This window comes from Phoca vitulina, unplaced genomic scaffold, assembly GCF_004348235.1.
Source record: "Phoca vitulina isolate PV1807 unplaced genomic scaffold, GSC_HSeal_1.0 scaffold11, whole genome shotgun sequence".
Taxonomy (NCBI): domain Eukaryota; kingdom Metazoa; phylum Chordata; class Mammalia; order Carnivora; family Phocidae; genus Phoca; species Phoca vitulina.
Genome location: NW_022589714.1, coordinates 28,682,118 through 28,709,969, shown reverse-complemented (window position 1 = coordinate 28,709,969; position 27,852 = coordinate 28,682,118). Strand labels below are relative to the sequence as shown.

The following is a 27,852-nucleotide window of genomic DNA, read 5'->3' as shown; positions in this document are numbered from 1 at the left end:
CACTTGGTAATGTTCTTAAGTTATAGCACCACCTAATGCTGACTACAGTAACCCAGTCACAACCATCCAGTAACCTGACCAGAGAACCCACCAAACCAGTGAGCCATCCTCCAGCCTCACCGGGGCAGGGAACCAAGCCAAATGTCCAATTGAACTGCACTTACCCAATGGTAAAACTCCAACGGCTGATTGCAAACTTGAACAATTGACTTCCAAAAATACACACTAACAGTAAGCCCTATGGCCAAGGACCTGACCAGCAGACACTTCAAGAACCCAAACTGATTGTAGATTTGTCATAAATAGTATACCACCAAAGATCAGGTAAAGATAACACTAAAAGAAATAAAGCTCCAGTAACTCTAATGAAATAGAGATCTACAACCTGTAAATAATTCTTGTAAGAAGTTTAGTGAACTATAAGAACATGCATAAAAGTAATTAAAATTAGGAAAACAATGAAGTTCAACAAAGAAATAAAATCTCAGAGCTGAAGAATTCAATAACTTAGAAAAGCTTTAAAAGCAGACTTCACTATCTTTACCTATCAGTAATTACTTTGGATCAGGGGATTTCATCCATTTTTATTTAAAGATATAAAATAGCTGAATGGATTAAAATAATATATATCAATATGCTACCTACCTGAGACCTTCATTAGCCCTTAAAGACACATAATCTGAGAGTGAAGAGATGGAAAAAGGTATTTCAAGCAAATAGTAACAACAAAATAAAATCAGGACTTAGACAAAGGTCATTACATAATGATAAAGAGGTCATCCTAGCAAGTAGATACAAAAACTGGGACGCCTGGGTGGCTCAGTAGGTTGAGTGTCTGACTCTTTGGCTCAGGTCATGATCTCAGGGTTGTGAGATCCAACCCTGCATTGGGCTCCATGCTCAGTGAGGTGTCTGCTTGAGATCCTCTCCCTCTGCCCCTCATCCTACTCATGTTCTCTGTCTCTCTAAAATAAATAAATCCATCTTTAAAAAAAAGCAAAAACTGATAAAAGGAGAAAAACAGCAATGAAATAATAGTTTGGGACTTTAATATCTCTGCTTCAACAATGGATAGATATTCTAGACAGAGAATCAAGAGGAAAACAGAGGATTTGAGCAACACTATAGACCATTTGGACCTAATAATATATACAGAACCTTTTATCCACCAACAATAGAATACATATTCTTCTCAAGTGCACGTGGAACATTTTCTAGGGTAGACCATATATTAGGCAACAAAACAGATCTTTGCCAATTCAGGAAGATTGAAACCATACCAAGTATCTCCTATGACTACAACCGTATGAAAATAGAACTCAATACAGGAAAATTCATAAGTGAATATAAGCTAACACATCTCCAATCATTGGATCAGAGTACAAGCAAAAATGGAAACACCAAAACTGTGGACGCAACAAAACCTTTCTAAGAGGGAAGAAGTTAATAGCAATAAATGCTTATCTTATTTGGGGATTGTTCTTAACTCTACACCTTAAGGAACTAGAATTGGAAAATAAACTGAGCCCAAAGTTAATAATAAAAAGGAGAGAGGAAACTAGGGATTCTGAGGAACCCTTATATAGACTAAGGAGAAAAAAATGAAAAAACCTTACAACTGATACCAAAGAAACAGGATAAAATGCTACTAGGATCAACCAAATGCCAACAAACTGGACAATGTAGAAGCAATGGAAGAATTTTTATAAACTAGCAAGAAGTAAAAAATCTCCCAACAAAAGAAAGCCCAGGAGATGATGTCTTTGATAGTGAAATTTACCAAATAGTTAAAAATTTAATACCAGGGAACAGTCCCATTCATTTTACAAGGCCAATATTACCCTGACACCACAGCCAGAAAAGGACACTACTAGAAAACTACACACCAGTATTCTTGATGAATACAGATGCCAAAATTCTCAATAAAATACTAGATACTGAATACTAAAATAAATTGAATTGAGCAGCCCATTAACAGGATCATTCACTATGATCAAGTGGGTATTATCCCTGGGATGCAAAGAAGGTTGAACATCTACATTAATTAAATCACATTAATATAATGAAAGAATCCCATCATCATTTCAGTAGATACAGGAAAATTGATGAACATTCATTTATAATAAAAAATATTGTACTCAGGGAAGAAAGGTTGAAAGCTTTTCCTGTAAAATCAGGACTAAGGCAAGGGTGCCCACTCTCCTTACTCCTATTCAACATAGTGCTGGAAGTCCTTAGAAGAGAAATCAGGCAAGAAAAAGAAATAAAGCCATCAATTAAAAAGAAAGAAGTAAAATTGTCTCTACTTGCAGATGACATGGTTTTCCGTACTGAAAATCCTAAAGACTCAACCACAAAACTGTTATATCTAATCAATGAATTGTCCGAAAAAGAAACTGATCCCATTTATAACACCATCAAATAAAAAAGTACTTAAAAATAAACTTAACCAAGAAAATAAGAGATCTCTACTCTGAAAACATTGATGAAATAAACCGAAGGAAACACAAAAAATGGAAAGTATCCTGTGTTCAGAGATTGGAAGAATATTGTTAAAATCTCAACAGTACCAAAAGCCATCTAGAGATTTGATGAAATCCCCATCAAGATTCCAATGGTACTTTTTACATAAGTAGAGAAAAAACTATATATATATGGAACCACAAAAGATCAAAATTGTCAAAGCAATCCTGAGAAAGAAGAACAAAGTGGGAGGCATCACCCTTCTAATTTCAAACTATTCTACAAAGCTATAGTAATCAAAACAGCATGGTACTGGGATTAAAAAAGATCAATGCAACAGAATCAAAAGCTCAGAAATAACCTCAAATAATATGTTTAATATTTTACAAGTTATTCAAGAATACTCAATGGAGAAAAGATAGAATGTAACTAGACCCCTATTTTACACCACTCACAAAAATTAATTTGAAATGAGTTACTGTCTAAAATGTAAGATCTGAAACCATGAAATCAGAAGAAAACAGTAAAAACTCCTTGACATGACTCTGGCAATGATTATTTGGCTATGACACCTAAAGCATAAATAACAAACAAGAAGTAAGTGGGACTACATCAAACTAAAAAGCTTCTGTGTAAAAAACATGAAAAAACAATCTACAGAATGAGAAAAACATTGTAAAACATATCTGATAAGAGATTAATATCCTAATTATGTATAGAACTCATATAACTCAATAGCCAAAAAATAAACACCCAATTAAAAATGGGCAAAAGGGGGCACCTGAGTGGCTCAGTCAGTTGGGCATCTGACTCTCGATCTCAGCTCAGGTCTTGATCTCAGGGTTATGAGTTCATACCTCAACATTGGGCTCCACGCTGGGTATGGAGCCTACTTAAAAAAAGATCTGAATAGGCATTTCATAGGCATTTTTCCAAAGACAATGCAAATGGCCAAGAAGCACATGAAAAGATTTTAACATCACTCGTCAGTAGGGAAATGCAAATTAAAAGCACAGTGAAATATTTCCTCATACCTATGAGGATGGCTATAATTGAAAGGACATTAAAAAAATGGTGAAAATGAGGAAAAAGGTAAAAAGCTTGTACACTGTTGGTGGGATTATAAACTGGTGCAGCCACAAAGGATAACAGTATGGAGGCTCATAAAACAAACAAAAACTACCAATAGAACTACCATATGATCTAGCAATTCCACTTCTGGGAATATATCCGAAGGAAATGGAAACACTATAACTCAAATAGATATCTGTACCTCATGTTCAATGAAGCATTATTTATAACATTCAAGACATGAAAACAACCTAAGTGTCCATTGACGGATGAATGGATAGTTTGGTGTGTGTGTATATATATATATACACACACACACACACACACATACACCATGGAATACTCTTCAGCAATAAAAAACAAGAAAATCATGCCATTTATAACAACATGGATGGACCTTGAAGAAATTATGCTAAGCGAAATAAGTTGCACAAAGGCAAATACTGAATTATGCCATCTAAATCTAGAATCCAAATTTAAAACACACACACACAAAACCCTAGAGAGATCAGAATTTTGGTTACCAGAAGTGGAGGGTGGACAGAGAGGGAACTGGAGCAAGGTGGTCAAAGATACCAACTGCTAGTTATAAATAAGTACTAGTGATATAATACACAACATGATAATTATAATATCACTGTTACATATGAAAACTGTTAGAGGTCAGTCAGTTAAGCATCTGTCTTTGGCTCAGGTTATGAGCTCAGGGTCCTGGGATCGAGCCCCATATTGGGCTCCCTGCTCAGCAGGGAGTCTGCTTCTCCCTCTGCCTCTCCCCTGGCTTGTGCTCTCTCTCTCGCAAATAAATAAATTTCTTATGAGATGTTAGATGTTAACTAAACTTATTGCTGTAATAATTTCATAAAATATGTAGTCAAACCTTTATGCTTTACACTTGAAACTCATACAGTGACTTGTATCTCAATAAAACCAGGAAAAAACCCAAATAATATGCCCCTTTAAAACTGCTTTAAACAATAAAATAATAAATGCAGGATTTAGTTTTGACTGTACTGTTAAATTATTTGGCAGACAGGCATTCCAAAAGTCTATTTGCCTTAAGGACTGAGGCAGGCCTGATGAATTATTTTGCTGTGGTCATGTGAAACATAAATTCATGAAATATGGATTATTAACACTGCATTTTTTTCTCATAAAGTTTACAATATCTTGGAAAGATAAAATATCCTAATCACCTGTTTTCTAAACTTGCAGTCTTGGAGTCATTACTCTGATTTCCTGAACCACCCTCACAAATAATAAATGAATGAATGAATGAATGAATGAATAAAATAAGCAAGCAAGCAATTCTTAGTCCCACTGAGTCTGCATTGAAATAACATTTTTCATATGTGTCTTTTATTCTGTTTTCCCTCTAATCATTTATCATCAGGAAGGGACAACTGTAGTAGTCTTTGCCCTACTGTCTGTGTCTCTAGTCTCTGTAACTTTGCCTTTATCTCTCTGCATCACCCAAAATCATATAAGTTCATCTTCCACATAGAATTTGGAGTGAGCTTCCTGAAACAAGGCATTAATCAACTTGCCCTGACTTGCAATCATCAAATAGTTGTCCATTGCCAGTAAAGGATAACAATAAAAAGCTCATTCATGTTTGGTGCATACATTGTCACCCTTGGGTTCCTTTGACAGCGGAAACTCCCTCTGCTCATACAGGAAACTCTCCAAGATCAGACAGTAATCAAGCTTACTCTTGTATGCATTCTTCCCACTACTTAGAGCTCTTCACTGTTCAAATTACATATCTATATATATCTATCTCTATGTCTATATCTATCTATAGACACTTCTCTATCACTCTATAGAGATAGATATAGATATACAGCCAATCATCCTCAAAGCAAAACCAGTACTAAGCATGGAGGGTTCCAGTGCTACATCCAGATGTGGACTTAATTCATAGCAGCACCCATTGCTGGGTGTAGCTACTGATGTCACCCTCCCTGTTCTCCCCAGGCAGGAGAGCTGTCACAGCCCTACACACCATAGAGCATGGCTCCTCACCCCATCTAATCAGAGAGGCTGATAAGAATACTTGGATATTGTGTAACTGACCAATGCTTGAGCTAACAGAGCTCATCACCCACAAAGTAAAACCAGTGGCCCTACTGGGTCAGGGAACATGGAACATGGGTCATCTAAGATCACACTGAACCCTGTCAAGGCAGGGAAGCTAATCCATATCCCCAGCTACTGCTTAATATAGTAGTCAATCACAACTATTTAGTAAGCCTGAGCAGAGATTCCTGGTAACCACAGAGCCTATCCTACAAACTCATTTGGACATGGAACCACACAGAAGTAATTTCCAACTGTTCTCAATCACTGTCATCCCCCAACCCTGACCTCTGAGCTCAAATAGTTGATTTTTCCAAAAATAGACCCTAATGGCAGGCCCCACCTGCCCAAGGATGTTACAAGCAGACACGTCCAGAAACTCAAACCTAACTGAATGGTGAAGAACTGTCTCCTACAAAGCAAACCTGCAATGTTGCGAAGAAAAGATTGCTTACTCAAATGTACAGATAACAACATAAGGACTCAAGGATCATGAAAAATCAGGTAAACAGGACACTGCCAAAGGAAATTAATAAAGCTTCAATAACTAACTGTAAGGAAATGGAAATCTATGAATTGTCTGATAATTCAGAATAGTCCTTTGAAGAAGTTTAGTGAATTATAAGAACACACAGACAACTAAACAAAATTAGGAAAATGCTAAGTGAACAAATTCTGAAGTTAAATAGAAACCACCAAACCAAACAACAAACGGAAATCCTCAAGCTGAAAAATACAATAAACGCATTCCAAAGAGAGTTCCAAAAGCAAACTCAACCTTGCAGATGAAAGAATCCACAACTCGAATGATAGGACATTTGAAATTATCCAGTCAGAGAAGTAAAATGAAAGAGCAAAGAAAGACAAAAGAACTTATGAGATACCATGAAAAAAAGAAGAACCATAGTCTCATGGGAATTCCACGAAATAAGAAATACAAAAGGACAAAAAGTGTATTTAAAACAATATTGGTTGAAACCTTCCCAAACATAGGGAGAAAAGTACATATCCAGATCAAAGAAGCCCATGAGACCCAAATACTTTGAACCCAAATAATGCTACATGGAGATACATGATAAATTGTCAAAAGTCCAAGATGGGGGAATCCCAGTCCAAGATGGTAAAATAAGAAGACCATGAACTCACCTCCTCCATGGACACAGCAAATCTACACCTATTTATAATGTAATTCCTCCTGAAGAAGAAGGGAGTGCTGACTGAATAGCTTCTACATAGCAAAAGAGAGAGAACAGCGAGATGTAGACATGATAGTGAAGGGAACACTGATCCCCAACACTGCAAATTACAGTGGAGAGAGATGGTAATGAGACAGCAGATTTGTCTGCTCTAGGGCACAGAAAAATAAAAGCTATAGTTTAAAAGAGCAACTATAATATAAAGGAACCAGACCCAGAACCCTGCCAAATGGCAGGGGAATTGCTGGAACTTCCTCTGGGTCTGAAGGGCTGTGAGCTCCATGGTTCAAGTTTCCTCTACAACTTAATAGCACAGAAGGGAGCAAGGTTTCAGGTGCCATAGCTGACCAGCCACCTCAGTGAGTCCTGGGCCTAGCCCATACCAGCCCTGGAAACACTGGGGCATAGGAAAAAAGAAAAAAAAAAGGAAGAAGAAGAAGAAAAAGAAAAGCTGTGGTTTAAAAGAGCAACCAGAATATAAAGGGACTAGTATTAGAATCCTTCCAAATAGCAAGGAGCCACTAGAATACTCTCCAGATTTAAGGAGCTAGTCAGCCCATGGTTTAAGATCCCCCTTCACAATGACACAGTGGATGGGAACACAGTCCGGGTACCCTAGCTGGCCTACTGCCTCAGTGAGCCCTGAGCCCCTAGTTCACACCAGACCCAGCCATCCCACTGAGTTGGCCCCAACATGGCACATACCAGGACACTGGTCAGCACTCACTATAATTCTGTCTATCCCACCAAGAGAATACTGGCATAAAGCACACTGGCACACTCCAGGCCCACACCACTTTGGCTCCAGATAGCTTGCTAAGGGTACCTTTGGTGCACAGTGCTCCAAGACCTGCCGGCTCATGTCTCCTCACACAACCAAGGTGCCCCATGCACGGAGTACCCTGGGAACCCCAGCTTGTGCCCACCTTGGTTTTAGGTCCCCACCATGTCACCCCCTGCACTGAGAACTCTAGGACATCCCAGCTTGACCTACTTCAGCTTCAACAGTCCTGCCAAGATGCCCTTGCTGCAGAGAACACAAGGATACACCAGCTTACACCCGCCTCAGCTTCAGCTATCTAGTCAGGGTTCCATCTGCACAGAGTCTGGTGATGGCCCCCAAGCCATACCCAATTCAGCTCCCGCCATCCCATAATGGTTGCCCCAGCACAGAGTGCCTTGGGAGCCTGAACTCATGCCAGATACAGCTCTAGCCAGCTAGTGTCACCAGGATGACCATACGTAAGACCATTCCTTCAAGTTTAGGTCAAGTACTTGCTCTAATTCACAAAAACACAGAAAGTCAAGCAAAATAGGGAAATAGACAAATATGCTCCAAATGAGAGAATAGGAAAAAACCTGAGAAAAGGAACTAAATAAAATGGAGATAAGCAATGTATCTGATAAAGATTTTAAAATAATGAACGTAAAGAGGCTCAGCAGAATGGAGAGAAGAGTGGAAGAACTCACTGAGAACTTCAACAAAGAGACATCAAATATAGAAAAGAACCAATAAGAGTTGAAAAATACAAAAACTAATATGAAAAACATACTAAAGGAAACCAACAGTTTAGTAGATAACAGAAGAATAGATCAGTTGAGCTGGAAAACAGCACCCATGTTGAACAGAAAAAAATAATAATTAAAAAAAAAAGGACAGCTTAAGGGTCATCAAGCAAACACACACTCACATTATAGAGTCTCAGAAGGAGAGGAGAGGGAGAAAGGGGCAGAAAACTTATTTGAAAAAGTAATAGCTGACCTGGGGAAGGAAACAGACATCCATGTTCAGGAAATACAGACAGTTGCAAACAAGATTAACCCAAGGAGGTCCATACGACAACACATAATGATTAAAATGTCAAAGGTTAAAGATAAAGAGAGAATTTTAAAAGCGAGAGAGAAGCAAAAAGTACAAAGGAAACCCCATAAGGCTATCAGCTGATTTTTCAGTAGAAACTTTGCAGGACAGAGGGAGTAGTATGATATATTCAAAGAGCTGAAAGGAAAAAACCTACAACCAAAAATATCTGCCTAGCAAGGTTATCATTCAAAATTGAAGGGAGATATAGTTCCCAGACAAACAAAAGTTAAATGAATTTATCACTTCTAAACCAGGCTTCCAGGAGGTCCCTTTTGGCTAAAGGGACCTCTTTAAGTGGAAAAGACCATAATTAGAAGAAAATTATGAAAAATAGACCTAAAATATGACAACTTATACATAAAACATGGACAGGGGAATAAAACTGTTCTTTTAGAATATGTTTAAAATTAAGTGACCATCAACTTAATATAAACTGTTATAAACTTTGGATGCAATATATGAACCTCATGATAACCACAAACCTGAAATCTAAAATAAAGAGAAAGCCAGGAATAACACTACAGAAAGTCATCAATCACAAGGAAAGAGATCAAGAGAAGAACAGAAAAGAACTACAAAAACAACCAGAAAACAATTAACAAAATGGCAGTAAGTACATACATATCAATAATTACTCTAAATGGAAACAGAATAAATACTCCAATTAAAAGATACAGGGTGGCAGAATGGATTTTCAAAAACAAGATTATCTATATGCTTCCTAGAAGAGAATCACTTCAGATCTAATAACACATACAGACTGAAAGTCAAGGGATAAAAAAAGACATTCCACGCAAATGGAAAGGGAGAAAAAAAGTCAAGATAGTAATACTTATATCACACAAAACAGACTTTAAAATAAAGACTATAACAAGAGACAGAAGGGATCAATCCAAGGTGGTTACAACAATGTAAATATATATGCACCCAACAATGGAGCACCTAAATACATAAGCAAATGTTAACAGACATAAAAGAAGAAGTTGACAGTAATACAATAATAGTAGGGGACTTTAACACCCCACTTACATCAATGGATAGATCATCCAGACAGAATCAATAAAGAAATAGTGTCTTTGAATGACATATTAGCAGAGATGGACTTAACAGAGAACATTCCATACAAAAACAGCAGAATATACATTCTTTCAAGTGCACATGGAACATTCTCCAATTCAGATCACATGTTAGGCCACAAAACAAGTCTCAATAAATTTAAGATTTAAATCCTATACATCTTTTCTGACCAAAGTGGTATGAAACTAGAAATTAGTAACAAGAAAAAAACTGGAAAAAACAAAAACACATGGAGGCTGAACAACGTGCTACTAAACATCCAATGGGTAAATGAAGAAATTAAAGAGAAAATGAAAAAATACATGGAGACAAATGAAAAGACAATGGTCTAAAATTTTTGGAACGCAGAAAAAGCAGTTTTTAGGAGGAAGTTTATAGCAATACAGGCCTACCTGAAAAAAACAAGAAAATTTTCAAATAAACAGTCTAACTTTATGCCTAAAGGAACTAGAAAAAGAAAAATATGAAAGCCTAAGGTTAGTACAAGGAAGGAAATAATAAAGATCAGAGAAGAAACAAATGAAACAAAGAGTAAACAAACAAACAAAACAATGGAAAAGACTGATTAAACCAAGAACTGGTTCTTTGAAAAGAGACACAAAATTGCTAAATCTTTAGCTAGACCCAACAAGAAAATAGAATTCAAATGAGTAAAATCAGAAATAAAAAAGAAGTAACAACTGACACCACAGAAATACAAAGGATTATAAGAGAATCCTACCAAAAATTATATGCCAACACATTGGATAACCTAGAAGAAATAGACAAATTTCTAGAAACATGCAAATTTCCAAAACTGAGTCAGAAAGAAATAAAAAATCTAAACAGACGAGGTAGTAGCAACAAAATTGAATCAGTAATCAAAAAACTCCAAACAAGCAAAAGTCCAGGACCAGATAGATTCACGGGTGAATTTTTATCAAACATTTAAAGAAGAGTCAATACTTGTTCTCCTCCAACTATTCCAAAAAATAAAAGAGGAAGAAAAGCTTCCAAATATATTCTGTAAAGCCATAATTACCCTGATACCAAAACAGATAAAGACTACAAAAATAGAAAACTACTGGCCAATATTCCTGATGAACATAGATGCAAAATCCTCAACAAAATATTAGCAAATCACATGCAACAATATGTTAAAAGTATTATTCACCACAATCAAATGGAATTTATTCCAGGGATGCAAGGATGGTTCAATATTTGCAAATCAATCAATGTGATAAACAACAAAAGGAAGGATAACAATGAGATGATCATTTCAATATATACAGAAAAAAACATTTGACAAAATTTAACATCAGGTCATGATAAAACCTCTCAACAAATTGGGTTTAGAGGGGACATACCTTAACATAATAAAGGCCATACATGAAAAACCCACAGCTAACATTATACTCAATGGTTAAAAAATGAGGACTTTTACTCTAAGATCAGTAATGAGACAGGGATATCCACTCTCTACTTATCTCAACATAGTACTGAGTTCTAGCCACAGCAATCAGAGAAGGAAGAAAGGCATCCAAATTGGCGTGGAAGTTCAACTGTTACTATTTGCTGATGACATGATACTATACATAGAAAAGCCTAAAAAACTCCACCAAAAAACTATTAGAATAAATGAATTCAGTAAAGTTGCAGGATACAAAATTAATACATAAAGTTTTTGTGTTTCTATACACTACTAATGAAGTAGTAGAAAGAGAAATTAAGAAGACAATTCTATTTGCAATTCCACCAAAAAGAATTAAAAAAACCTAGGAATAAATTTAACCAAGGAGGTAAAAGACCTGTACTCTAAAAACTATAAAATGTTGATAAAAGAAATTGAAGACTGCACAAACAAATGTCAAGATTTATGGATTGGAAGAATTAATACTGTTAAATGTCCACGCTACCCAAAACTATCTAGATTCAATGCAATCCCTATCAAAATACCAATAGCATTTTTCACAGAACTAGAGTAATACTCAAATTTGTATGAAACCACACAAGACCCCAAATAGCCAAAGCAATCTTGAGAAAGAAGAACAAAAAAACCGGAAGTATCACAAACTCAGATTTCAGGATACACTACAAAGCTAGAGTAATCAAAACAGTATGGTACTGGCACAAAAATAGACACACAGGTCAGGAAAACTGAATAGAGAACCCTGAAATAAACTCTTATTATTAATCTATAACAAAGGAGGCAAGAATGTACAATGGGGAAAGGAGAGTCTTTACAATATGTGGTGCTGAGAAAACTAGATATCCACAAGCAAAAAAAAAGAAACGGGTGCCTGGGTGGTTCAGTTGTTAAGCGTCTGCCTTCGGCTCAGGTCATGATCCCAAGGTCCTGGGATCGAGTCCCACATTGGGCTCCCTGCTCGTCAGGAAGCCTGCTTTTCCCTCTCCCACTCCCCCTGCTTGTGTTCCTGCTCTCGCTCTCTCTCTGTCAAATAAATAAATAAAATCTTTAAAAAAAAACAAAAACAAAAACAAAATGAAACTAGACCACTTTCTCATGTGTCCAAAAATAAACTAAAATGGATTAAAGACCTAAATGTGAAACCTGAACCCATAAAAATCCTCAAGAACACATAAGCAGTAATTTCTCTGACATTGGCCTTGTCACATTTTTCTAGATATATCTCCTTAAGCAAAAGAAACAAAGGACAAAATAAATTATTGCAACTATACCAAATTAAAAAAGCTTTTGCTCAGCAAAGGAAACTATCAACAAAACAATAAGGCAACCTACTGAATGGGAGAAAATTCCGCAAATGATATCTCTGATAAGGAGTTAATATCTAAAATAAAGAATGTATACAAATCAAAACCACATAATAATCTCATTAAAAATGGACAGAGCAGTTGAATAGACATTTTTCCAAGGAAGATATAAACATATCCAGCAGTCACATGAAAAGACGCTCAACATTACTAATCATCAGGGAAATGCAAATCAAACTCACAATGAGATACGATTTCACACTAGTCAGAATGGCTAGAATCAAAAAGACAAAAAATAACAAGTGTTTGGTGAGGATGTGAAGAAAGAGGAACACTTGTACACTGTTGTTGAGGATGTAAACTGGTGCAGTCACTGTGGAAAACAGTATGGAGGTTCTTCAAAAAGATGAAAATAGTAATACTATACGATCCAGTAATTCCGCTACTGGGTATCTATCAGCATATATGCACCCCTATGATCACTGTATTGTTATCTATAATAGCAAGATATGGAAGCAACTAAAGTGTTTGTCAATAGATGAAGAGATAGGGGCGCCTGGGTGGCTCAGTCGTTAAGCGTCTGCCTTTGGCTCAGGTCATGATCCCAGCGTCCTGGGATTGAGCCCCACATCGGGCTCTCTGCTCCACGGGAAGCCTGCTTCTCCCTCTCCCATTCCCCCTGCTTGTGTTCCCTCTCTCGCTGTGTCTCTCTCTGTCAAATAAATAAAAAAAATAGATGAAGAGATAAAAAATAAATGATGTATATACACAATGGAATATTCTTCAGCCATAAAAAGATAAGATCTTACCATTTGCAACAACATGGGTGTCCCTAGAGGGTATTATGCTAAATGTAACAAGTCAAAGAAGGTCAAATACAATATCACTTCACTTATATGTGGAAAATAAAAAAAGAAAAGCAGAAAAAGACTCATAAATATAGAATAAGCTGATGGTTGCCAGAGGGGAGGGAGGTAAGAGGGTGGGCAAAATTAGTGAAATGGAATGGGAGATACAGAGTTCCAGTTATGGAATAAGTCACAAGGACAAAAGGTACAGCATAAGAAATATGGTCAATGGTGTTATAGTAGTGTCTTATGTCTAATGTAACATTTTGTGTCAACTATATTTAAAAAAAAAGACAAAAAAGAGTGTTAAAATTAGCAAGAAAAAATAGAGACGTACACACAAGGGAACCCACATAAGACTATCAGTGGATTTCTCAAGAGAAACTTTTCAGGCCAGTAGAGAAGAAAAGGATATACTCAAATACTGAAACAAAAAACTGTACAGATGACTGGGTGGTACAGTCCGTTAAGCATCTGACTCTTGGTTCTGCTCAGGTTGTGATCTCATGGTTGTGAATTTGAACCCCACATCAAGTTCTGTGCTCTGCATGGAGTCTGCTTCGGATTCTCTCTCCCTCTCCTCCTCCCCAATTCGTGCTCTTTCTCTCAAATATTTTTTTTAAAGAAAAACATGTCAATCAATATTTCTATACCAGCCAAGCTGTCCTAAAGGAATGAAGTAGGGATGACAATGAGTTATCACCTCATACCTGTATAATGGCCTTCATTAAAAAGACAAGAGATTACAAATGTTGCCAAGAATGAGGAGGAAAGGGAGCCCTTATGTACTGTTGGTGGATTGTAAACAAGTATGGCCACGATGGAAAACAATATGGATAATCCTCAAAAAATAAAAATAAAACTACTGCATGGCCCAGGAATTCCACTTCTAGGAATATATCCAAAAGAAACCTACAACACTATCTTGAAAAGTTATGTGTATCCCATGTCCACTGCAGCAGTGACAGATGAATGGAAGAAGTAGTTTTTGTGGTATATATACACCCAATGAAATACTCAGCCATAAAAAATGAGGAAATCCTGCCAATTCTGCCAACATGGATGGACCTTGAGAGCACTATGCTAAGTGAAATAAGTCAGACAGAGAAAGACAAATGCTATATGATCTCACTTACACGTGGACTCTAAGAACAAAACATCCCACCAAACTAAGAAAAAAAGATTCTATTTTTGGTTAACAGAGACCATGGTAGAGGAAGGGGGATTTGGAGTAAAGTGGTCAAAAGTACCAGTTTCCAGTTATAAGATACATAAACACTTGGGATATAACATATAACATGATGACTGTAGTTGTCATTGCTGTATGACTCACAGAAATGTTGTTAGAGTAAATCCTGAGGTCTCGTAACAAGCAAAATTTTTTTATTTCTGTTTTGCTTTTTCTTTTTGTTGTATCTATATGAGATGATGGATGCTAACTAAGCCTATCATGGTAATAATTTCACAATAAATGTAAGTGTGATCATTTTGCTGTATATCTGAAACTTATGGTGATTTCAATTATATCTCAATACAATCACAAAAAGACAATTATTACAAAATATATTTTACTTAATTTGAGAAGTCTTTAGAAATATGTATCCATAACCTGATTTTTAATTATTTACACAGATTTTTATTTTTTATTTTTTTTAAAGATTTTATTTATTTATCTGAGAGAGAGAGAATGAGAGAGAGAACATGAGAGGAGAGAGGGTCAGAGGCAGAAGCAGACTCCCCGCTGAGTGGGGAGCCCGATGAGGGACTCAATCCTGGGACTCCAGGATCATGACCTGAGCGAAGGCAGTTGCTTAACCAACTGAGCCACGCAGGCACCCCTTACACAGATTTTTAAAAATGTAAGTCTGTAGAACTTAAATTTGTAACCTAGGTGAAAATAACATTACCTAAACAATTTGACATGATTTCAATATTTTGAGAGATGAAAATATTATTGAGTAAAGTGATGGTATTTCATCTGCTTCTTTTTGTCTATCATACCTAATAGCAGAGACACTGTCCCATGGAAGGTAGACAAATTTTTGGTTAAGTGAGCATTTTAAAATAAATTATAAAATAATTCTAAATGGTCACAACTGATAGGCATAATTTCCATTGTATGTTCTGCTCTATATTAAAGAAATTTATAAATAATGGAAAAAAACTTTGTAGCTTCCAGTTTGGGATTCCACATTTGACACGCACTTCTTAAACTTCTCTACTCCACTGACTATTCTTGAAGTTAACTTTTACTGAGAGTCCTAAAACCAAGTTTGGTATGCTACAGTGAGTAGTTTTATAAAAATGAGATCTAACAGCCATATTAGTAACATATATTACTTCTACCTAGTTCAAGCCATATTATGTGATCTAACAGCCATGTTAGTAACATGTATTACTTCTACCTAGTTCAAGCCATATTACGTGATCTAACAGCCATGTTAGTAACATGTATTACTTCTACCTAGTTCAAGCCATATTACGTGATCTAACAGCCATGTTAGTAACATATATTACTTCTACCTAGTTCAAGCCATATTACGTGATCTAACAGCCATATTAGTAACATGTATTACTTCTACCTAGTTCCAGCCCAGAGCTAGAAATATCTGGCAACATATGAGAAAGTTGTTCAAACAATAAAGCTGAGGGATTTTTGACTTTGGCTTAGTAGGGTTATCAGTGGTTCCAATATTCTGTGTGTGTGCTTGTTTTTGTTTGTAGTGTTGGGCATACAACCATTAACTTGTTACATTACAATAAGTCAAAAACTAGTCAAGAGAATAATACTTTACATTAATACCAAACTGACCAATTTCAAACCAAAATTCTAAAGGAAAATGAGCATTCACATTACATTCAGTAGCAAGATTATATGTGGTATATACAGTTTCCTTGTAAATATGAACTTCCAAGAGACAAAAAAATTGAGAAAAAAACTTGGAAAAAATTAGAAAATGAAAAGCTGAATGTGTGTTTATACAAATAGGGCAAAACAACAAGATTTCCAAATTGAAACCATATGTGTTGAGAGAGATGTGATGAGTACTTGGTTGAAAACAAGATCTTGAACACAAGATTAAAACAATAAGATGAGACATTTACAGAATGAATAAGAGAGGTGCTTGAAAAGATAGTGAGTTTTGAAATTTCCATCTCTTATGCCAAGGGAAGAATTATATCATATCCTGGCCCAAAGAGCCACCAATAATATAAAAGCCAAAGTTAAGTACTAAAGAGAAGAAAGACTAGAGTGGGAAGAAAATAACTGTATGAATAGATGTTATTTTTTTTTCCTGAAGGTGATAACAGCAACAAGGATTCATTTTAAATTAAGAATGGTTATTTTTTAAAAACTGGTAAAAATATTTACCAGGATGAGTCTGTCCTCCTGATTTGAAACTTGCATTCTTATGTGCAAAGAAAATGAAATAACAGCTTTAGCCGAGGATTTCTGTCTTACTTGGTGCACCCAGATGTAAAGACAAAGAGAGAGACATCCATTAATCTAATTTTCGGAATAAAATGGTCATGCTAATAAAATCAAAACTTCTAAGAAGAGCAAACAAGATATTTTGATTAACTTTAACTGCTATGTATTGATGAAAATTTCATGAAAGAGATATGAACATGTTCTTTATCTTCTAGGATGATAGACATTTTGCATATGAGGGAATGGGAATCTAGAAAAATATGAAACTTTCTCAATATCATATTCTATAGGTAATGGAAAACTCAGTGTCTAAGCATAATGTTGCAAGTCGTAAGTGAAAAAAAGGAGTACCCACTGGGTGAACACTAGGTAATTTCAAGAAAATGAAGCAAACAGCACCACATTCAGGCTCATAGGGAGTGAAAAGACATCAAATAAGTCCACTCTTCACTTTCTACTCCAAGCTGCATGGTTCTTTATTCTACTTTTCTGTTCTCCAGGACTGCACCTTCAATCCACTCAGCCTTTGGCTCCCAAGGAAGATGATCTAATATGTGTTAGGGATTTTCCTGGATCCTGAGAACTGTGACTGGTGAGAATGGAGATCACAAGGTGTAGGGTTCTCCATGCATACCCCTTTATCCCAGAGTGTCAATCAATTGTAAATTAAAGGTCCTGATATAGTTGGGAAAACAAGGATTGTTTTGCAAAGTTAAACCACAATTAAAAACAAAACAAAATATTCTGCTGATGAATTCAGTGTTTTTCTTTACAGTCTCATAGAATCTTTTCTAAATAGAAAAAAAAAAAAAAAAACCCTTGAGGCGCCTGGGTGGCTCAGTCGTTAAGCGTCTGCCTTCGGCTCAGGTCATGATCCCAGGGTCCTGGGATGGAGCTTCGCATCAGGCTCCCTGCTCAGTGGGAAGCCTGCTTCTCCCTCTCCCACTCCCCCTGCTTGTGTTCCCTCTCTCAATGTGTCTGTCTCTGTCAAATAAATAAATAAAATCTTAAAAAAAAAACAAAAAACCTCAATCAATTTTTATAACATTTGCCTATTTAATCAGCAGGGATGCATTGCTGTAGGAGACACAGAGCATTTTTGGACATATTTTCTTTTGTGATGAGCTTCAAGCTTATGATCTAAGCATAATCCATTGTATAAAGATTAAATACTTTCATTTTTAGCATATTACAGTAGAATTTCGTGTATTTTTATATGCTGATTAATTGAATGCCAGTTTACAATGCCATCTAGTTCAGAAGCTGCTTTTCTACCTCTTTTAAATACCTGTAGAGGGGCACCTATGTCCCTCAGTAGGTTAAGTGTCTGCCTCTGCCTCAGGTCCTAGGATCGAGCCACACATCGGGCTCCTTGCTCAGCGGGGAGCCTGCTTCTCCCTCTGCCTGCTGCTCCCCCTGCTTGTGCTCGCTCTCTCTCTGACAAAAAAATTAAACAACACCTGGGATTTGTAGAAACAGATAAAAATTGTTATCTCTGAAAACAAAAAACTAACTGATCACCTATTGCTAAAACCAGAGAGTTTATATTAATAAAAAGATATTGGAGGTAAACAAAAGAAAGCAACATCATTCAAATATTTAATCATTTTTCATTCCCGATATAAGCAATCTAAACACTTGAAAAAAATAGGAAGGTACTTTGTTCATCTTGTTCACACTGACTTTTATGGCTCAGGAGCCCTGCTTGTACACACTTGAAATTTGGACAATGCTAAACTTCTGCTGGACTTCTTGTCCTCTTTTATTTTTTTCTTTTTAAATAATTTACACATTATCCCACCTTCCAATGAGAATATCTTCCAACAGAATACTGTGCTGGAGAAAGCTAATTGTGTAGAAAAAAAAATTATAATCAAAAAGTTTTGAAAATACAGAGTGAGGTATCACCTACTCTGTCTGTCTCCATGCCACCAATTAACACGTACTGTTTTTTGTGGTACTGGATTTCATTTGTTTTACTCCGTTTTTACCCAGTTATAAAGACAAGTCATTTGAGAAAAAAATAGATTGTGCAATTGTCTGGTATTAAGTAGATTAAATAATTTGTTCACTAGTGTTTTACTCAGGTACTTGGAAACATGAGAAGGGTGAAACTCAATTTTTACATAAAAAATTAAGACAAGTATATTGGTTCACATACGTTTCTTCCATTACTAAAATGTTGTATGTTTTGTCACCTCATTTTCTTGCTCTTTCAGTTTTGAGTGGTTATAAATATCCCACACTTATAGCTGTAGTCTCAGAATTATTTCTCTATATTAAATACCTGATAATTATGAATTCTTGACTTCCATACAATTATGTACAGTTGAGTAAGTCATATGTTCAAGTAATAAAAACACACAATAAAACCTGGGAACCCAAGAAAGATCTCTCTACTCCACGATTAGTATGTGCTTTCCAGACTGAGGGGGATGTTCCATTTATAACTCTCATTTGTTTCCTACCATTGTGGCCAAGTTTCCACTTATTATATGTCTCCTTGCCTTAATATTAACTTCCAGTTTAGAGCACTGTAAACTGTTTCTCAAGCCCTAAATTAAAGCAAATGATATCCACTCCACATCCACCACCAATTTTACTAGAAGCCACTTCAAAGATTCCATTTTAAAAAATGAAGTATGGCCACTGCTTCCCGAAGCCAAGGTTAGCCCCGTTCATAATGAAGTGGAACTTTCTCTGATTTCCCTTCTATTTAAACACTGGCAGTTTTTTCCAAGACATTTTCTCTCCTCCACTAAAGGTAAAGCTGGTCATTTTGTTGTTGTGGCTGTTGTTACTGGGGAAGGGATGGGAGAGGAGAAAAGAACCCTGGAGAACTCAGCCTTAGTGCTTCCGGGGACCAGCACACTTGTGTTTACAGGGACAGTCCAGCACCACATCCAGCTCCGTTTATGGACATACAAGTTCCAAAACATTAAAGATGGTCTCAGCTACACTCAGTTTCAAAGAGAGCAGCAGTGTATATTTCTTTCTTATGTTGTCACTGACTTATCAAACTGTATAGATATGGATGACAAAAGAGACAAAAGAACTTTACAAGGTCAACTTTTAGCTTCCTTAGCAGGTCTCTGCTTTTTGACCATTTCCTCACTTGTTCATTTAACCTTGCCTCCTCAGCTTTACATCATGTTGCTTCTTAGATAAACCACTGTTACCCTCTTCTTTACCTACTTATACTGTGACTACAACTTAAGCTCTGGGGCAATGTAAGACCAGCTGGAAGTACACTCTTGCTTTCCTGGGCCCCCTGCCCCCATTTTTCTGTCCTACTTCCCATAGTTACCTGGTGCTTGTGCACATAGTACAAGAGTAGAAAACACAGTTATAGACACCTGTAGATACATTTCCTACCAACTGCCACAGGAGCTGATGAGAATGCCCACCCTCTTGGGGTGCCTGGGTGGCTCAGTTGGTTAAGGGTCTGCCTTCAGCTCAGGTCATGATCCGGGGGTCCTGGGATCTAGTTCTATATCGGGCTCTCTGCTCAGTGGGGAGTCTGCTTGTCCCCCTACCTCTGCCTGGCTGGGCTCACTCTCTCTAGGTCTCACTCTCTCTCTCAAATAAATAAATAAAATTAAAAAAAAAAAAAGAATACCCACCTTCTTAGCCCGTTCCCTCCCTTGACACACACAACACACATACACACATATCCCAAATAGTTCATCTTAAGTTGAAGATGTTTTCTTTCAGAAAAGACCTGAAGGTGTCACTAACCCACAACCATTTAAAGGTAATTTATCTGCCTGATTCTTTCATTCTGCAGGTGATGTGAATTTGAACCCTGCATCCACATGGGGGTTGACAAAAGGTTATTAAGTATAAAGAGGGACCAGGTGTTTCTCCTCTATACATAGTCAAAGCCATAATGAATACTCTTGCCTTCTCCCCTTGTGAGGTGGAATTTTTGCTGGTTCAGCCTTTGAGGGTATGGCATTTTAGAGGGGTCTCTCCATCTTATACCGGTTCCCATGCATGCTCCCTATATCTTACTTGGGCCCAGGGTTGTTTCCTGACCCTTAATATGGCTGTTGTAGGATGAGAAAATGACCCAGGATTTTGGTCCTCGCTTCTTTCCAAATAGACACTCTGCAATTCAACTAATTCAGCATATGTCATAAAGCTTAGCTTCTCTCCTGAATATATTCGTCTTCTCTCAGTTCCTAGGACATAATCCTCCCCTCTCCCAAGTACTTTTGACCAAGTGGTGTTTCATCTGCTTGAAGTACTCTTTTCATACACTGCCATGCACACACAGACTCACCCCTTATAGGGGTTAGTTCTCATGCTTTACATATGATTTTAAACATTACTTCCTCAAATAGTCCTTGTTAACCATTAAAATCACAATAGGGAGTCAGCAATATTTTGCATTTTGGCATTTTCAAGAGGCAGAAATTTGGGTGCCCAGATTTTGCACTATTACCCTGAATCCCAAATAACTAAATTGTCATTCATCATATAGTAAATGTGCTATACAAATAAATTACTACTAAAAGTGTTATCATATAGAAGATATACCCATATGAAGGAATGAGAAAGGGAAGGGGAAGGGAAGGACAGAAGTGAGAGGAGAAGGAGGAGAGAGAGAGAGAGAGATTGAAAAAAGGAATATCCATATCAGAGGGGTGGGGGTAGTGGGAGAGACAGATGTCTTCAGGAACGTGCTGGTCAGGAACACTTAATAAGTTACAGTTGTAGCTGAACACAGAATCCTGAAGTGATGCCTAGTTCTCTATTGTTTTAGAAACTAGAATACCTAGGAAGGGAAAATTGTAAAAATTCCCACACCCAAAAGTCCATGGGATATCAGTTTCTGTTCTAATTCAATACAATACTCCTTGCTTGCTTCCAGAGGATAAATATGGATTTGTGCACATATACTACAAAGTCAAAATAAGCTTTTTCTAGGACTTGATCTTCACATTGTTTTTTAACTTCTGCCAAACAACTGTACACTTCAGGTCTATGACATAAAGCTTTACATACTGATTTTCAGCCTCATAAGAAAGTTTTGATACAGTCTTATCTTTAGTTGTCAAAATCTTAGGTTCTAAAAACATCACATGAACCTATTTTTAGCTGAGTTTAACAAACTAACACTAATTTTAAGATATACCCTTAAAATTTTTATATGTATTGTTTTAAATAAAAACATTCAAAATAACTAAGTTATTAGAATTTAATAAGTAATTTTTAATCATCCAACTTTCCAGATCTCTTCACTTTGATTATCTAAAAGCATATGTTTGACAAAAACCAGGGATTTGCAGACAAAAGGATGTCTGCAATATCAGAAAAATATGTTAAACAAAATATAGAATATTTCAGTGCTGTATCTTCTCATAATAGAGCACCAAATTATCAACTAGAACATTACATGAACACAATAGAACACTCTATCTTTGTATTTTGTACTCCTCAAAATGCCATTATACTCTATTAAATTATATGGCTGAGAGCACGTAAGAGTTGATAAAACCAGACGTAGATCTACGAAGATTTATACTTTAGAAAGAATAAATTCAGGACTGAGGGGCTCAAGATAGTGGCATAAGAAGACTCTGGGCTTGCCTCCTCACACAGACACATTGAGTCTATACCTATATATGGAGCAATTCCTCCTGAAGAGGAACTGAGGGCTGAATGAACTGCTTCTGCACAACAAGGGATAGAGCGACCATATGACGAATGGCAGGAAAGAACCAGACATGGTAGCAATGGAAATCCTACCTCTATACTATGAACTGCAGAAGGAAGGATAGGGCTGGGGCTGTGCACAGATTTGTCTGACCTGCAATATAGCAAAAAAAGCAGTGGTTTGAAGGGCGCCTAGACTTTAAATTAAGGAAGCCTATTTATTTACCCTAAAGTATTCGATCAAATGGTGGGGAAATTGCTGGAGCTCTCTCTCTGGGATTGGAGGTATTGGGGAGCACCATTGTTTCCATTCCCTCTCCACACTGATAGCTCAGATAAGAGCAGAGTCCAGGCATCTAGCCAGCCTGCTGACTCAGTGAGCTCCGAGCCCTTAGCCCACACCAGCTCTAGCAGTCCCCATAATATAGTTCTCCCAACAAAGTCCCCCCAACCGATGCCACCCCATACATAGCTGTCCCACCAAGGATGTTCCTGCATAGCATACAATAGGACACTCCCAGTGTGTACCCACTACAGCTCCAGCCATTTTGCCAAGGCATCCTGGACACAAACCAACCTGAGACATCTCCTGCCTGTGCCCATGCTGCCAGGACACATCCTGTATGAAGCACCCAACCCAATTCTATCCCAGCTCCAGCCAGAGAGCCAAAGCCTCCAGGCACATGCAGTCTACAAAGGGGATGTTCCTATACAAGGCCACTCCTTTAAGACTGGGACAGGTAGCTGTTTCACCTAACTCATAGAAACAAACACAGAAAGTTAGACAAAATTAGGAGTCAATGAATATGCTTCAAGCAAAAGAACAAGACAAAGCTTAAAAAAAGAAATAACTAAATGAAACAGAGATAAGCAATCTACCTGACAAAGGATTCAAAATTATTGTTATAAAGAAGCCCACTGGACTTGAGAGTAGATAAACTCAGTAAGAATTTCAACAGAAAAAAATTTTAAAAAGGAACCAGTTAAAGCTGAGCAATACAATAACTGAAATGAAAAATGCACTATCAACAGTAGATTAGCAGATGCAAAAGAATGGATCAGCAATCTGGAAGAAAGGGTAATGGAAAGCACCCAAGATGGACAACAAAAACAAAATTTTTTTTAAACAAGAATAGGTTAAGGAAGCTGAAACAACATCAAGTATATTAGCATTCACAATATAGGGATCCCAGAAGAAGAAGTGAGAGAGAAAGACACAGAAAAATTACTAAAAAAATAAGAGCTGAAAATTTCCCTAAGGTGGGGAATAAAAAGACAGCCAGGTCCAGGAAGAACAAACAACCACTAATAGGATGAACCCAAAAAGGTCCACACCAAGACAGAGAATAATTAAAATGTCCACAATTAAAGAGAAAATCTTAAAAGCACCAAGAGAAAAGCAACTAATTACATACAAGGAAAATTCATACGGTTATCGGCTGATTTTTCAGCAGAAACTTTTCAGGCCAGAAGAAAGTGGCATGATATACTCAGAGTACTAAAAAGAAAAAAACCTACAACTAAGAATACTCTACATGGCAAGATTATTTCAGAATTGAAGGAGAGAGAGTTTCCCACACAAACAAAAGTTAAAGTTCATCACCTTTAAGGCAGCCTTATTAAAAGTGTTAAAGGGACTTCTTTAAATGGAAAAGGCAATAACTAGAAGAAAATTATTAATGGAAAAAATTTCACTAGTAAAAGCAAACATACAAACATAAAAAGGTAGTAAATCAATCAAGTATAAAGCTAGTATGAAGATTAAAAAAAGGAAAATCAATTCTGTTTAAAATATTAATTAAGGGATTCACAAAATCAAAGAGAAAATAGACATCATATACATAAAACATGGAGAGGGAGGAATAAAAATGTCCTTATTAACATCATCATCAATACATGTGTTCTAACTTAAGCAACCATCAGCTTAATATTAACTTCTATACACTTAGGATGTTGTATATGAACCTCATGGTAAACACAATCCAAAGACCTATAATAGATTCACAAAAATTAAAGACAAAGATACTCAAGCATAACATCAAGGAAAATCACTCATCAAAAGGGAAGAGAGCAAGAGAAGAAGGAAGAAACATAGAAGAACTACAAAAACAACAAGAGAACAATTAACAAAATGGCAAAAGGTATAAACCTATCAATAATTAAATACAAATACCCTAAATGTTCCATCAAAAGACATAGGGTGACTGAATGAATAAAAAAAGCAAGCCCCACCTCTAAGATGCCCACAAGAGACTAACTTCAGACCTAAACATATATAGAGAGACTGAAAGTGAAGGGATGGAAAAGACATACCATGCAAATGGAAACAAAAAGCTAGGATAGCAATATTATATAACACAAAATAGACTTTAGAACAAAGATTGTAACAAGAGGCAAAAAGGACATTACATAATGATAAAGGAATCAATCCAAGAACAGGATATAACAATTATAAATATCTATGCACCCAACCACAGGAGCAACTAAATATATAGAATATTAATAGACATAAAGGGAGGAATTGACAGTAATACAATAATAGTAGGGAAACTGACCACCCCATTTACATCAATGGGTGGATCATCCAGACAGAAAATCGATAAAGAAATGCTGGCTTTAAACAACACATTAGACCAGATGGACTTAACAGATATATACAGAAATTCCATCCAAAAATGGTAGAATACACATTCTTTCAAGTGTAGATGGAACATTCTCCAGAAGAGATCACATGTTAGGACACAAAACATGTCTCAATAAATTTAACAAGACTGACATTATATCAAGGATCTTTTCCAAACATGACAGAATGAAACTAGAAATAAATTACAAGAAAAAAAAGAAAACAAACAAACAAGTGGATGCCAAACAACATGCTAGTAAACAACCAGTGGGTCTCCAAAAAAATCAAAGAGCAAATCAAAAAATACATGGGGACAAATGAAGACAGAAACACATTGGATCAAAATCTTTGAGACATAGCAAAAGCAGTTCTAAGAGGGAAGTTAAGAGAGGAAAAAAGTCTATCTCAAGAAACAACAAAAATCTCAAAAAAACAATCCAATATTATGCCTAAAGAAATTAGAAAAAGAACAAAGCCCAGAGTTAGTAGAAGGAAGTAATAAAGATCAGAGTGAAATAAATGAAATAGAGACTAAAAATACAGTAGAAAAGATTATCAAAATTAAGATCAGGGTCTTTGAAAAGGTAAACAAAATTGACAGCCAGATTCATCAAGAAAAAAAAAAGAGAGGGGACACAAATAAAATCAGAAATGAAAGAGGAGAAATAACAACCAACACCACAGAAATACAAAGAATTATGAGACTACCATGAAAAATTATGCACCCTCATTTGGACATCCTAAAAGAAATGGAGAAATTCCTAGAAATATATACTCTTCCTATACTGAATAAGGAAAATGGGAAATTGGAAAAGCCTGATTACCATCCACGAAATTGAATCAGTAATAAAAAAATTCCCAACAAGCAAAATTCCATAACCAGGTGGCTTCACAGGTTAATTCTACCAAACATATAAAGAAGAGTTAATATCTATCCTTCTCAAACTATCCCAAAAAAATTAGAGGAAGGAAAGCTTCCTAATTCATTCTACAAAACCATCATTACCCTGATACAAAAAACAAAAACAAAAAACAGATAAAAACACTATTAAAAAAGAAAATTAACTAAGAGGCTAATTTCTCTGATGAACATAGGTGCAAAATCCTCAACAAAATATTATCAAACCAAATAAATAATACATTAAGGATCATTCACCATAATCAAGTGGGATTTATTCCAGGGATGCAAGGATGATTCAATATCCACAAATCAATATACATGATATACCACATTAACATAATGAGGAATAAAAATCTTATTATCATCTCAATAGATGCAGATAAAGCACTTGATGAAATTCAACATCACTTAATAAAAACTCTCAAAAAAGTGGGTTTAAAGGTAACATTCCTCTACATAGTAAAGGCCACATATGAACAACCCACAGCTAATATCATACTCGATGGTAGAAAGCAGAAAGCTTTTCCCCTAAGATCAGGAATGAGACAAGGATATCCAATCTTGCCAGTTTTATTCAACATAGTACTAAAAATCTTAGCTTCAACAATCAGACAAAAAAAAAAAAAATCCAAATTGTTATGGAAGAAGTAAAACTGTCACTATTTGCAAATGACATGATACTATATATAAGACCCTAAAGACTAGACCCAAAATGCTGTTAGCATTACAAAATGAATTAAGTAATGTTGCAAGATAGAAAATAAAGAAAAATCCGTTGCATTTCTATACAGTAATAACAAAGAGGAAGAAAGAAAAATGAAGTAAGCAACCCCATTTACAATTGCATCAATAAGAATAAAATGCCTAGGAATAAATTTAACCAAGCAGGAAAGACATGCAGTTTGAAATCTGTAAGATGTTAAATAAAGAAACTGAAGATGACAGTTTCCAGAAATGGAAAGCTATATCATGCTTATGGATTAGAAGAATTAATATCATTAAAATGTTCATATAAGCCATAATAATCTAAAGATTCTATGCAATCCTTATCAACATACCAACAGCATTTTTCACATAACTACAACAAACAATGCTAAAATTTGTAGGGAAGTATATAGCACCCTGAATAGCCAAAGCAATCTTGAGAAAGAAAAACAAAGCTGGAGGTATCACAATCCCAGATCCAAAATATATTACAAAGCTAAAGTAATTAAAACAGCATGGCCCTGGCACAAAAATAGACACATAGATCAGTAGAACAGGATAGAGGGCCCAGAAATAAACCCATCGTTTCATGGTCAATTCATCTATGACAAAGGACATCAGAATATATGAAAGAAGTCAAGAATATACAATAGGGAAAAGACCCTCTGTTTAATAAATGGTGCTGGGAAAACTGGACAGCCACATGCAAAAGAATGAAACTAGACCACTATCTTTACACCATACACACAAATAAACTCAAAATGGATTAAAAACATAAATATGAGACCTGACACCATAAAACTCTTAATATAAAACATAGGCAGTAATCTCTTAGGACACTGGCCTTAGCAATATTTTTCTATACTTATCTCCTCAGGCACAGAGAACAAAACCATAATTAAACTATTGGAACTACACCAACATAAAAAAACTTTGGCACAGTGAAGGAAACCAACAGAACAAAAAGGCATCCTACTGAACGGGAGAAGATATTTGCAAATGATGCATCCGATAAGGAGATAACATCTAAAATATATTAAGAACTTAAACACACTTTAACACCAAAAAAATCCAATTACAAATAGGAAGAGAACCTGAATAGACACGTTTTTTTTAAAGAAGATACACAGATGGCCAACAGACACAGGCAAAGAGATTCAGTATGAGTGATCATCAGGGAAATACAAATCACAACCACAATGAGATATTGGCTCATACC

The 27,852-nt window shown here is 36.2% G+C and overlaps 1 protein-coding gene across 4 annotated transcripts in view; it reads right to left on the bottom strand.

The window, feature by feature from the left end:
• Positions 1-27,852, bottom strand: part of HMGCLL1 (3-hydroxymethyl-3-methylglutaryl-CoA lyase like 1) — a 195,246-nt gene that overhangs the window by 75,388 nt on the left and 92,006 nt on the right. Inside the window, exon 8 of one of the 4 annotated variants that reach the window (XM_032409626.1) lies at positions 21,979-22,558. The exons of the other annotated variants lie outside the window; for them this stretch is intronic. Within the exon in view, the coding sequence (XP_032265517.1) occupies positions 22,505-22,558 (54 nt within the window). The 3' untranslated portion in view covers positions 21,979-22,504. Of the gene's footprint in view, positions 1-21,978; positions 22,559-27,852 lie in introns of those variants that run through there. 4 annotated transcript variants of the gene reach the window in all.